The 14,431-nt window shown below is 43.2% G+C and overlaps 2 protein-coding genes across 2 annotated transcripts; one reads left to right on the top strand and one right to left on the bottom strand.

Annotated features, from left to right (window-relative positions):
• Positions 1–6,487: 6,487 nt before the first annotated feature.
• On the bottom strand, positions 6,488–8,946 carry LOC121406854. Its single transcript, XM_041597726.1, has 2 exons — positions 7,318–8,946; positions 6,488–7,279 (listed from the first exon to the last, which is right to left on the bottom strand). Exons 1-2 carry the CDS (start codon positions 8,944–8,946, stop codon positions 6,488–6,490), a joined length of 2,421 nt encoding a protein of 806 aa, XP_041453660.1.
• A 5-nt stretch (positions 8,947–8,951) lies between these two features.
• On the top strand, positions 8,952–10,994 carry LOC121408334. Its single transcript, XM_041599765.1, has one exon. It carries the CDS (start codon positions 9,449–9,451, stop codon positions 10,604–10,606), a length of 1,158 nt encoding a protein of 385 aa, XP_041455699.1. The 5' UTR covers positions 8,952–9,448; the 3' UTR covers positions 10,607–10,994.
• Positions 10,995–14,431: the final 3,437 nt, after the last annotated feature.

Below are 14,431 nucleotides of genomic sequence, written 5' to 3'. Positions count from 1 at the left end.
CGGCGTACAACAATTTGGATCACAATTTTCGATCATGCATTGAAATACGTTCCAAGTCAACAGATTCAAAGATTACAAGATACCTATCCAACTACTTTCACTCTATAAATTCCGTAGATTGAAGGTCACTCTAACAGATTTGTTGCAAGAACTAATCCAAAGTTGTATCGAAAGTTTCAATCGAATAAGATTGAATTCTAAATCTAACAAGATTGAAAACTTCAGTCCACATTTGGATTGGTTCCTGATCGCAATGTATTTCAATCTAAGCAATGTCGAAAGTTGCAACAATCGCCTTGGTTATTTGATCAGCAAAGACGATCCGCAGTGTTAGAAATCTTGACAAGTGGGCAACTGATGGCGAATTGATTGATTGTCAAACAGATATTATGATCTTTCTTATCAGAGCAAAGATGCGTGTCAGGGGCCTGTTCCAGAAAGAGTTGCAATCGATCGCAACTCTAAAAATCATGTGCAACTTGATTTTCAACCAATCAACAGCGCGCATTTGGGACTTGCGATTGATTTTTTTACTTACGTTTAAACGCAACTCTTTCTGCAACGGGCCCCAGTTATCATAATTATACCGGTGTCCGAATCCCACCACTTTAATGGCGTCCAGGACGACAATGCTGTGATGGGATTCGAAACCTGGTCTTGCTTCACAGGTCAGTCCAGACCACCAGAGACTTCATAGTAACCAGCAATACCCCGATTTTCAAACTTTTCTGAAGTTTGCATCAATCACTTTGTCCCCACATGGTCCAGCAGGACCCTGGAAACGATTTTTTCCTGGGGTGCTGATGTAAATTTGACAGGCCCAAAATAAAGGGTTTCACTACAAAACGAAGGATATTTTGTCCCCGAAAATTTTGAAAAGAAAAGGAGGAAGGCTTTTGAAGGCTATTCTGTTCCCGATGACTTTGAAAAAAAAACTTTAAAAAAGGTAGTTTTTTTGCTTCAGCACCCCCGAATCCCAGGGTCATAAGCTCCAGGTCTGGAGTCTAGCATTTTGCATGCTCCCCAACCATTAGGGATTGATATAGGCCTTAATCGATCAATCGAATTTTAAAATGTTAGTGGAATAATAAAATCATAAATGTCTAGATGAGAATCTGACTTCAGACCACTGTAACGTAAACAATAATATCAATTCCAATGGGCTATGCAGAACACAAATCAACCTTTGTTAGGCATTAATAAAGGCGCAAGCCGACTTGACTGTTGAAACTCTTAGGTAAAATTACCATTACAAGCACCCCCCCCCTCCAAAAAAAAATTGTCCATCATACAGGTGTGTGAAATTACTGCTCAGTGAGAATGAAAAGAAAAGTAAAAGTCAAACTTACGTGGTCTGTCCTCGGAAGTGCGAAAGTGGAGCAGGCTAGGAGGATGAGAATAGAACTTCCAATAAAAGGTTGTAAGGCCATGGCTCCTCAAACTGTGGCTCAAGGGATGAAAATAATGGCAGGTAGCTAAGCCAACCTTGAAGAGAAATCACCAATTTTAGCAGCAGACAGTGGAAGCAGGCCGGAAAATCGATAAACGGGATGTCCTCAACTGAAGCCGGTGAAACTCCAGGCAGCAAGCGAGGCAGTGAGGATGTGGTACTGCGGGTAGCGGTAGGCGGAGCGAGCATGTGTGACACGCGTACTTGAGTACAGCTTTCTGCTCGAATGCAGAAAAAATATCTTGCGATGGTCGAGTTGTTTTCAACTTTGATAAACTTTCCCGAGGTTCTGCTCTCCGTCACACACCTTTCTGGCTTAACTTTCTGACCTTAGTCTGACATAGATCGCAATCCATGTCCTAGAAAGCTCCCGGGCTCAAAAAGACAAGAAATAATACATTTTCGGAGCTAACTAGTACCCTCGGAGTTTCCTTGTAGCTGACGTGAACTGCAGATTGCAGACGATATTATGCAGACGATGAATTCGCGTTGCGTGTAGATGGCGGTATTTAACTTGTTGCTTGTCACTGTGAATCAGCGCGGGCTCAGCATTTTTCTCCATCAAAACCCCGAAGGGGAAGTTTAGCATGACACGGAATGACCTTTGTGTATATGTATGAGGAAGTTTATACAGCACCGCTGAGAAAAAGTCAGAAGGAGGTCCCTAATAGAAAATCACAAAGGGTATGTTTTAATTCGCTATGTAAACTTCCACTGAATCCTTAATTGTTAAAAGTGAAAGAAAATATGCCCGCGGATTTATTTTCTATCACTGCGTCTGAAAAAACACTGTGTAGAAAGTGTCTTTGCGCCGGGAGTTGGTTGACTTGTTAACTGCAAAAAAAGGCTTACCGCTGCATTTTTTAGTACAAATGTCTCACTTGGTACAAATGTTCCTTGAGTCAAAAGAAAAGGATTCATCCAAAGAGACACGCTGTATCTATGCAAATAAGCAAGTAATTTGCATAAATTTGCATATTATGTCGATATAGTAAAAACAAGTAATTCAGAATAAATATTTCAACAGAACTGCCCTAAAATTTGAAATAAAGACTTAGGGTAAGACAGGGAAGAAAACTGTCATAAGATAATTGGGATATCCTTGTTTATTATTACCTAATTTACATAAATTATGCAAATTATAATTTAAAACAGAGTATTCTTTCAAGAATCCTGAACTGTTTTTATAAATAACAGCAATTAATACAAAATGTCAACATTCTACATGAAAGAGAATATATTAGCGAAAACATTGATATGCTTCATGACAGTATTAGTGTCTTAATTTGCTTAGAAAGAGGGCAAATATGTCAAAATGTATGACGTGATATTGCGCTAAAACGAGACCAAAACATCCTCTATGTCACAGTCACACTCACGAATCGGACAATAAAGCGATCAATGGTATGTCATTCGAGATAACACAATCTCAACACAGTAGCTTCCATCGGCTTCTCGTATCGCTTTTGTTGGTGTGTCTGCCACACCGTAATCTGTGATACATACGGGCAAAATGCATTTCGGTATCGGTAAAACACTATTAATTTTGTTTTATTTGTTTCTAATTGGTTTCTCTTGGAAAATTTACAGGAGATATTGCTTTGCAGGTTACTGCTTAAATGAAGCTCTGGCACATGAATCATGACGAATGTACCCCACATCAATCCATATTTTAACTTTGTTAAAATTTATGTCTTTTGGAGACCCCGAAGTGGCAAAACTGCATTCCCCGCGGCATTCTCGCTACTTTACAAAACCAGTTTGACTTGTATTATCGACTTGGAAAAGACAGATGTATGAGACATCAGTGAACATGTTTCCTGAAGATAGTTTTTTTTTATTATTTAAGCCTATACGTCCACGGGAGCCCTCCGAATTTACTCCATCCTCTCTCTGTATTTCGACACTAAATAAAAAAAATATCGTGTTTAAAAACCACCGGCAAGGCAAGTTGCGTTTTTGGTATAATAAAGCAACTTTTATATCTATATTTCATATTTATCTATATTAATAATATTATTAATGTTATTATTATTATTATTGTTCTGCAGTTTGTAATAATGTTCTAGCACAGTACAGGCTATAACCCAACAGGAGCATGCCTAGGATACCCTTTTCCCTTTTGGTTTTATGTATTCAAAAATAGTTTATTGTCTTTAGAACTCTTAAAAGATTACTTTTGTTTGTATCAGGGGCGGGAATTTCTCCCAAAAGGTAGGGGGGACAAGGGTCTGGAAAATTTGACAAGCAAAAAAATGAAACGCTATTACCTAAAAATTAAAGGTCATTTTGACGAAAATATATTTGACAAGCAAAATGTGCTGCGTGTGTTATTCTCGATAGATAGCACCCCCGGAATTCCGGCAGATGTGACAAAACGAAAAAGAAAAGAAACGTTACCCCCAAAAATCATTTTGTAGTGCAATCCTTTTTGTTTATTTCCTGTAAAATTTATTGATGTAAATTTGAAAAACTAAAAAGGTTCAATGTAAAATTTTGGTCCCAAGAAATCAAACAAGCTTCAGCCTCTTCCAAGTGCCAAGGCCTCCTCTATATAATGTAGATGCTGCCTTTAATAAGTGCCCTTTTCCAGATGAGGGCTTCATTTAGACGATATTCTAAATATATATTGTCAAAACAAAATAAACGGTTTTTGGCAACTTCGACAGGCCACCGTCACGTGCACGAACTTATATTATGAGAAATAAAACAATGCCTTCTGTGTTTTTTTTTTCAAGAGGAGAACGCAAAGAGGCTTTACTGTGTGTAGTAGAAACAGTGGCGTAACTACGGGGGGCATGGGGGGGGGGGCACGTGCCCCCCAATCGGCTGGCCAAAAAAAGGGGGGGGGGGAATGAAGAAAAAGCGGGAGAAAGGAAGAGAAACGTAGTGGGGAAAGAAGAAATTATGTTCATTATAAATGTTATATTATATTATAATTATGTTATATTACATGAAAAAGCATTTTTTTCAAACTTTATGAAACATTATTTGCTCACAGGGCCTATGACTTTATTGTTCCTGGTGCTCGCATAGACCGTTTAAAGAGATAAATAATCCTGATGTACTAAAACCTCCTGTTTTCAAATCAATACTGTACACCAAATACATTACCTCGCAATTCAAGTCATAATTTTTTCATGTAGTGACATTTGCTCTTTTTTATGACTACTTAAATTGATTGCCCTATTTAAGGTCTAATAGAAAACATTTCCTGTCCGTGCTAACGTTCGCATTAGTTATTTGGTGAGATGTCTACTCTTCAATGAATTTCTAAAATCAGTCCTTAAAATGTCTAGTTTTCTGATCTCAATATCAAAAATTTTCAGCTCGCGCTTCGCGCTCGCATCATTTGGTTAATGAAATACGTACAGTCTTAGTGAATTCCTGCAAACAAACAAGACTTAGAATGCCCCTCTTTAGGTCTGAATTTCCGAAATTTTCAGCTCGCGCTTCGCGCTCGCAGTATTTGATTAGTGAGATGCGTATGATAATCATGATTACCATGTCTCCAAAAAATGCTTAATGTGTTTATATGTAATTGTAACAAAATCAACAAAGGTTGGTACTAGCATTAGATGACTTTGCTGAGATATGTATAATCTTAATGGATTCCTAAAATATATTCCCCATTTTGGGTCAATATATACGAAAATTTCAGCTCGCGCTTCGCATTGTATAGCGAGGCAGGTACATATCATGATGACAAAAAATTGCTTATAATGTCCCTTTTTAGGTCTGAATATCAAAAATTTTCAGCTCGCGCTTCGCGCTCACATTATTCAATTAGTGAGATACATATCTGTTTAATAGCACTGCATGTCCTTAAAATGTTTCTATTAGGTCAGTATACCTAAAAACTTAGCGCGCTTCGCTCCCTAAGTGACTCGATTTTTTTGCCATTGCCGTGGCCCACGGTACGTCACTGAGAAAAAATGTATCTTTCTTCCGATTGGGCTCTCAAAATATTTAAATTCAACATAGAGTGGAATCAATAAAGGGCCGTGTGGCTGTTCTTCAATTTACCACAGCTCCTCTACATGTCAATTGAAGAGTATTTTCTCCTCAATCTATTCCAAGGTATCAGTACAAACAAAAGTAATCTTTTAAGAGTTCTAAAGACAATAAACTATTTTTTAATACATAAAACCAAAAAGGGAAAGGGTATCCTAGGCATGCTCCTGTTGGGTTACAGCCTTTACTGTGCTAGAGCACTATTACAAACGGCCGAACAATAATAGTAATAATAATAATAACAATAATAATAATAATTATAATAACAATAATATTAATAATAATTATAATAATATCAATAATGATGAATGTAAGATATAAAAGTTGCTTTATTATAACAAAAAAAACGCAATTTGCCTTGCCGATGGCTTTAAAACAAGATATTTTTTGTATTTAAAGTCGAAATACGGAGAGGGGATGGGGTAAATTCGAAAGGCTCCCGTTGGCTTAAATAAACAAAAATATTTTTTTTTCAAGAATCATGTTGTCTGATGTCTCATACATCTGTGTTTTCCAATTAGATAATACAATTGCTGATGTGGTTTACGGTACACCATGTGGAGTGTTATAGAAGCAGTGGATAGAAGAAGAGAGGAAGTGGATAGGCGAGAAAGTGGAGATTTTGAGAATAGAGTATTCTTTCTTGAGAATAGTCCTGAAAAGGACTGTAAACCAGAAGGAATGTTGAGTGAGAACAGCTTGAGTAGTAGAGCTGATGAGGAGATGCTGGCTTGCGTCGGCGAGTAGAGATGATGAGTAGTAGAGAGACTCGACGTTTCGGACAGGTTGACTGTCCGTCTTCAGGAGTGAGTGTTCGCTCGGCGTGCGGCGGTACTTATGGCGTGCGTGCGGACGTGGGGGAAAGCTCTAGGCCGGCGGTCACGGCGGGTTGACGTCGTAGGTGGCGCTCTGTGTGTGGGTCGGCGGTTTTTGGCGGGAAACGAGTGGGCGTCGTATGCGGACGTGGTGAGTAGACGGCGGCGTGAGTTACGGCGGCGTGTGTGTGTGTCGGCGGTGTGTACATCAATGGTGGCGTTCTGTGCGTGTTGGTCGGCGGACTCGTCGGGTGAGCTTCGGCGGGAGTGAGTGGGTGGCCTGGTGTACGGATGAGGTGTTGGGTCGTCGGCGGAGGTTGTAGCGAGGTGTCGGTGGCGGTGGTGTGTGTGTCGGCGGAGTCCCTGGTTGAGTTGGTGATGCAATCGGACTGCTGTGTTGGGTAGGAGGGCTCGGTGGAGTGACGGTGGACGGCTGGTTGTTTGTGGATTGGTTAGAAGTTTGATGGTGACGTAGGATTGGGTGCCAGATGCTGTTGATGTGGAGGCCAGGGTCTTGAGGCACAGTGTTGTGTTGATGTATCTCAATGGCTTCCCTGACCCTTCTGGTATTCCAGTGCCGGATGTTGGTGATTAGGTGGCTCCTTTCCCATTCTATGCGGTGATTCTCTTGTTGTGCGTGCTTGACGATGGCGGATCGGTCCCAGTCGCTGCGTCGGTGGTGGGTCTTGTGTTCCTTGAGTCTGGTGTCGAAGTCTCGGCCGGTTTCCCCAATGTAGACTTTACCGCAGTCGCAGGGGATCTTGTAGACGCCTGGTTGTTTGTTGGATGGGTGCTTGTCCTTATGAGAGTGAAGGATGGAGTGTAGTTTTCGAGAGGATTGGTGTCTGACGAGGATGTTGGCAGAGTGAAGGATGCGTTGTAGTCGGTGTGAAGTCTTGCCGATGTAGGGTAGTACTATGGTGGCGACGGGCTTGGTTTCGGATGGGTTTTCGGTGCTGTCGGTGCTGGGTTGATGGTTGGTTGAGTCTTGATCCTTCTTCTGGGGTAGTGGTTGATGGTGGTGAGTGCATTGGTCACGTGCTTGAGTTCTTGATGTAAGTGTGCCTTGTCGCTGAGTTGGTGGGCTCGTCTGATGAGTGTGTTGGCGACTGATTGGTGGATGGACGGGTGGTGGTGTGAGCGGAAGTTGAGGTAGCGGTCTGTGTGGGTAGGTTTCCGGTACACCTGGTGAGATGGGAATCCAGACGGTGTCTTAGTGATGAGAACGTCTAGAAATGGAATTGAGTTGTCGCGTTGGGTCTCCATGGTGAACTTGATGCTGGGGTGCTGGTTGTTGAGGTGGTTGAGAAACTGGTGAAGGTCGGGTGTGCTGTGCGGCCAGATGACAAAGGTGTCGTCGACGTAGCGGAGCCAGAGTGAAGGAGGTTTGTCCGCAGTCTTGAGTGCTTGGTGCTCAAAGTGTTCCATGAAGATGTTAGCGATGATTGGTGAGAGAGGTGACCCCATGGCTGCTCCTTGTAGTTGTTTGTAGTAGTTGTTGCGCCATTTGAAGGAGTTGGAGTTGAGACAGGTGAGGAGGAGGTCGTGGATCTGGTCTGGTGTGAGATTGGTTCTGGATGCTAGGTCTGAGTCGGTGATCAGGCGTTGCTTGATGATGTCACATGCTTGGTCTACAGGTACGCTGGTGAAGAGGGAGACGACATCAAAGCTGACGAGTGTGTCGGAGGGCCGGATCTTGGTTTTGGAGATGACGTCTATGAAGTGCTTGGAGTTGGTGACATGGTGCTGGGTCTGGCCTACAAGTGGTTGGAGGATGTTGGCCAGATGGCGTGCTGTGTTGTAGCAGGGTGACCCACGAGTGGAGAAGATAGGGCGGAGAGGAGTGTTAGGCTTGTGTATCTTGGGTTGTCCGAATAAGATAGGTGACTTGGCTGAAGACGATCTGAGTTGGAAGTAGAGTGCCTTGGGTAGTGCATCGGATCGGTGTAGGGTCAGCAGTTGTTGGTTGATTTTCCTTTCGTTGGCCTGAGTTGGGTCTCTGTTGAGTTTGGAGTAGGTGTCCTTGTCTTGGAGAATCTCTTCGATCTTGTCATCGTATGCGTCTTGGTCCATGATAACGGTGGCGTTGCCCTTGTCAGCCTGAAGGATGTGAATGGCTTGGTTACGTCGGAGGTCCTGGATAGCAGAGCGTTCGTCTTTGGATAGGTTCTGTTTAGGTGGCTTGGCGTCGGAGAGGGCATTGGTTACCTTGAGTCTGATTGCGTTGGCGGCCTCTTTGGAGAGAAAGCGGAGCTTGGGTTCGACTTGCTGTACGATGTCGGAGAAAGGGATCTTCTTAGGAGCTACGGCGAAGTTGAGTCCGAGAGAGAGTACTTTGTGTTCGGCTTGGGTAAGTTGGTGTCGGCTAAGGTTGATTACGGTATCCTTGGTTGCTTCGGTCGAAGGTTGTTGGTTGGCTTGCGTAGGCTTGCGGGAGTAGAGTCGGTCGAACTTGTTGATTTGCTTGAGCTTGGTGGACTGGAAGGTTTTGCGAGATGTGTAGTCGTTGAATGCCTGAACTTTATCTAGATCGTCTGGTTTGAGTCGTCGGCTAAGTTGAGTTTGAGTAGAAGAGATGCTTGAGTTTAGATCGTGGAGTTGGTGTCGGGTGCGTGCGATACGTTCGCGAGTGAGGTCTAAGCTGGCTTGGTGCAGGATTAGAAGCATCTCTTCTACTCAAACTCAACTTAGCCGACGACTCAAACCAGACGATCTAGATAAAGTTCAGGCATTCAACGACTACACATCTCGCAAAACCTTCCAGTCCACCAAGCTCAAGCAAATCAACAAGTTCGACCGACTCTACTCCCGCAAGCCTACGCAAGCCAACCAACAACCTTCGACCGAAGCAACCAAGGATACCGTAATCAACCTTAGCCGACACCAACTTACCCAAGCCGAACACAAAGTACTCTCTCTCGGACTCAACTTCGCCGTAGCTCCTAAGAAGATCCCTTTCTCCGACATCGTACAGCAAGTCGAACCCAAGCTCCGCTTTCTCTCCAAAGAGGCCGCCAACGCAATCAGACTCAAGGTAACCAATGCCCTCTCCGACGCCAAGCCACCTAAACAGAACCTATCCAAAGACGAACGCTCTGCTATCCAGGACCTCCGACGTAACCAAGCCATTCACATCCTTCAGGCTGACAAGGGCAACGCCACCGTTATCATGGACCAAGACGCATACGATGACAAGATCGAAGAGATTCTCCAAGACAAGGACACCTACTCCAAACTCAACAGAGACCCAACTCAGGCCAACGAAAGGAAAATCAACCAACAACTGCTGACCCTACACCGATCCGATGCACTACCCAAGGCACTCTACTTCCAACTCAGATCGTCTTCAGCCAAGTCACCTATCTTATTCGGACAACCCAAGATACACAAGCCTAACACTCCTCTCCGCCCTATCATCTCCACTCGTGGGTCACCCTGCTACAACACAGCACGCCATCTGGCCAACATCCTCCAACCACTCGTAGGCCAGACCCAGCACCATGTCACCAACTCCAAGCACTTCATAGACGTCATCTCCAAAACCAAGATCCGGCCCTCCGACACACTCGTCAGCTTTGATGTCGTCTCCCTCTTCACCAGCGTACCTGTAGACCAAGCATGTGACATCATCAAGCAACGCCTGATCACCGACTCAGACCTAGCATCCAGAACCAATCTCACACCAGACCAGATCCACGACCTCCTCCTCACCTGTCTCAACTCCAACTCCTTCAAATGGCGCAACAACTACTACAAACAACTACAAGGAGCAGCCATGGGGTCACCTCTCTCACCAATCATCGCTAACATCTTCATGGAACACTTTGAGCACCAAGCACTCAAGACTGCGGACAAACCTCCTTCACTCTGGCTCCGCTACGTCGACGACACCTTTGTCATCTGGCCGCACAGCACACCCGACCTTCACCAGTTTCTCAACCACCTCAACAACCAGCACCCCAGCATCAAGTTCACCATGGAGACCCAACGCGACAACTCAATTCCATTTCTAGACGTTCTCATCACTAAGACACCGTCTGGATTCCCATCTCACCAGGTGTACCGGAAACCTACCCACACAGACCGCTACCTCAACTTCCGCTCACACCACCACCCGTCCATCCACCAATCAGTCGCCAACACACTCATCAGACGAGCCCACCAACTCAGCGACAAGGCACACTTACATCAAGAACTCAAGCACGTGACCAATGCACTCACCACCATCAACCACTACCCCAGAAGAAGGATCAAGACTCAACCAACCATCAACCCAGCACCGACAGCACCGAAAACCCATCCGAAACCAAGCCCGTCGCCACCATAGTACTACCCTACATCGGCAAGACTTCACACCGACTACAACGCATCCTTCACTCTGCCAACATCCTCGTCAGACACCAATCCTCTCGAAAACTACACTCCATCCTTCACTCTCATAAGGACAAGCACCCATCCAACAAACAACCAGGCGTCTACAAGATCCCCTGCGACTGCGGTAAAGTCTACATTGGGGAAACCGGCCGAGACTTCGACACCAGACTCAAGGAACACAAGACCCACCACCGACGCAGCGACTGGGACCGATCCGCCATCGTCAAGCACGCACAACAAGAGAATCACCGCATAGAATGGGAAAGGAGCCACCTAATCACCAACATCCGGCACTGGAATACCAGAAGGGTCAGGGAAGCCATTGAGATACATCAACACAACACTGTGCCTCAAGACCCTGGCCTCCACATCAACAGCATCTGGCACCCAATCCTACGTCACCATCAAACTTCTAACCAATCCACAAACAACCAGCCGTCCACCGTCACTCCACCGAGCCCTCCTACCCAACACAGCAGTCCGATTGCATCACCAACTCAACCAGGGACTCCGCCGACACACACACCACCGCCACCGACACCTCGCTACAACCTCCGCCGACGACCCAACACCTCATCCGTACACCAGGCCACCCACTCACTCCCGCCGAAGCTCACCCGACGAGTCCGCCGACCAACACGCACAGAACGCCACCATTGATGTACACACCGCCGACACACACACACGCCGCCGTAACTCACGCCGCCGTCTACTCACCACGTCCGCATACGACGCCCACTCGTTTCCCGCCAAAAACCGCCGACCCACACACAGAGCGCCACCTACGACGTCAACCCGCCGTGACCGCCGGCCTAGAGCTTTCCCCCACGTCCGCACGCACGCCATAAGTACCGCCGCACGCCGAGCGAACACTCACTCCTGAAGACGGACAGTCAACCTGTCCGAAACGTCGAGTCTCTCTACTACTCATCATCTCTACCCGCCGACGCAAGCCAGCATCTCCTCATCAGCTCTACTACTCAAGCTGTTCTCACTCAACATTCCTTCTGGTTTACAGTCCTTTTCAGGACTATTCTCAAGAAAGAATACTCTATTCTCAAAATCTCCACTTTCTCGCCTATCCACTTCCTCTCTTCTTCTATCCACTGCTTCTATAACACTCCACATGGTGTACCGTAAACCACATCAGCAATTGTACATGCCACCATGCAAACCTTCAAACAACATCTGATAGATAATACAAGTCAAACTGGTTTTGTAAAGTAGCGGGAATGCCGGGGAAATGCAGTTTTGCCACTTTGGGGTCTCCAAAAGATATATATTTTAACAAAATTAAAATATGGATTGAGGTAGGTTACATTCGTCATGATTCATGTGCCAGAGCTTCATTTAAGCAGTAACCTGCAAAGCAATGTCTCCTGTAAATTTTCCAAGAGAAACAAATAAAACAAAATTAATAGTGTTTTACCGATACCGAAATGCATTTTGCCCGTGTGTATCACAGATTACGATGTGGCAGACACACCAACAAAAGCGATACGAGAAGCCGATGGAAGCTATTGTGTTGAGAATGTGTTATCTCGAATGACATACCATTGATCGCTTTATTGTCCGATTCGTGAGTGTGACTGTGACATAGAGGATGTTTTGGTCTCGTTTTAGCGCAATATCACGTCATACATTTTGACATATTTGCCCTCTTTCTAAGCAAATTAAGACACTAATACTGTCATGAAATATATCGATGTTTTCGCTAATATATTCTCTTTCATGTAGAATGTTGACATTTCGTATTAATTGCCGTTATTTCTAAAACAGTTCAGGATTCTTGAAAAAAATACTCTTTTTTTAATTGTAATTTGCATAATTTATGTAAATTAGGTAATAATCAGGGTGACCAGACGTCCCGTATTTCCGGGATTGTCCCGTATTTTGCTTCTTTGTCCCGGCGTCCCGACAAACCCTTCCCGGGACGCCTATTTGTCCCGTATTTCAGAATATTGAACAAAATATATTTAAAAGTGACGAATTTTCATCAAAATAACCAACAGATGACGAAGCAGAGACAACAATAAAAACGATTTGCAAGTTCTACGGTGATTTTCTTGCTAACCCAATACATCGTAAACTAACTGGCCTCCTGCCATTGTGTGGCAGGCTACTAGCTAGGCATGTAGGATCTGAGCAGATTCTCTCCACCAAACATGCCAAAATAATCACAAAATCGGCGGGAAATTTGTATGACTATATTATGGGTTCTCATATTACTGATTTGGAGATGTAATCTCGGAGGAACAATTAAGTTATTGAGTTTTCATATCTAGATCTAGTTGTTTCAGCTTTCGTTTTGAGTCTTGTTGTGTATGATGCCGCGATGTTTCATCTAATTTTTAAGTAAAAAAAATCACTTTGAAATTTTATTCATTTCTAAAACATTATTTTTAATTCTAAAATTATATTTGAAAAACACCAAATATCATGATTTTTGTTAGATGATTGGATTTTTTTGCTTGAAGTTTGAACTTTTTTCCTCTTTCTTTCTTTTCTATCCTTCTTTCTTCATCCTTCTATCCTTCCTGCTTGCCCGTTTTTGTTCCATCTATCTTTATTTCCTATTTGTCTTTCCTGATCCTTTCTCTCTCTGTTCATTTTTCTTTCTTTCCCCCTTTTTCTTACCCGTCTTCTTTATCAAATTTCCCTTTTTATATTCTTTCTTTCTTAAAACTTTTTTCTCCCCCCTCCCTTCCTCTCCTCTTTCTTTAAATTCTTTCTCTTCTTCCATTATGTTTTCATTCCCTCCTCACTTAAATTCTTTCTCCCTCTCTTTCCTCCTTTCTTTCATTCTTCATTTTACTTTTCCTTCTAATTCTTTCCCTTATTCTTTATCTCCCTCCCTCTCTTAATTCCTTCCTTCCCTCCTCCCTTCTTTCTCTGTTTGCTTCTTTCTTTCAAAGAAAGAAGGAAACATTTTTCTTTCATTCTTTCTTTCCTCCTCATTTTTCTTACTTTTTTCTTTCTCTCCTTTTTGTTGTCTCTCACACATTGTATTCTTTTGCCATTCCTTTCTTTTTCTTTCTTTCTTTCTTTCTGTATTCAATTCAAAGAATGACGGTAACATTTTTCGCTCTTTTATTCTTTCTTTTATTCTAACTTTCTTTTATTCTTTTTTCATTTTTCCTTCATTTTCCCCTTAATTTTTCTTTCTTTTTTTCTCAATTCATCTCTTTTCTTTCGTCTTTTCTTTCTCTCCTTCATTCTTTCGTTCACCCACCCTTCCAATTCTTTATAATTTTTCACAGGTGTAACCAGTGGCGTAACTACGGGGGGCATGGTGGGCACGTGACCCCCAATCGGCTGGCCCAAAAAAAAAACGGGGGAAAAAGAGAAAAAGAGGGAGAAAGTGAGAGAAACGTAGTGGGAAGGAAAAATCATTGTTAATTATGTTATATTATTATGTTATATTACATAAAAATAAAAAATATATTATAACTTTAAGAAACATAATTTGCTCAGGGCCTATGTCTTCATTGTTCCTGATGCTCGCATTGTCTGTTTAACGAGATATATAATCCTGTTGTACTAAAACCTCCCGTTTTCAAGTCAATATACACCAAATATATTTCCTCGCACTACGAATTATTATTGTTTTATGCAGTGACATATCATTTTAAGGTCTTAATATCAAACATTTCACGTCCGCGCTTACGTTCGCATTAGTGGATTAGTGAGATATGTCCGCTCTTCATGAATTCCTAAAACCAGTCCCTAAAATGTCCCTTTTTCTGATCTGAATATAAAAAATTTCAGCTCGCATCAT

Source organism: Lytechinus variegatus, chromosome 2 (assembly GCF_018143015.1).
Source record: "Lytechinus variegatus isolate NC3 chromosome 2, Lvar_3.0, whole genome shotgun sequence".
NCBI classification, from domain to species: domain Eukaryota; kingdom Metazoa; phylum Echinodermata; class Echinoidea; order Temnopleuroida; family Toxopneustidae; genus Lytechinus; species Lytechinus variegatus.
Note: the sequence above shows the minus strand (reverse complement) of the source record. Positions and strands in the feature narration are given on the sequence as shown.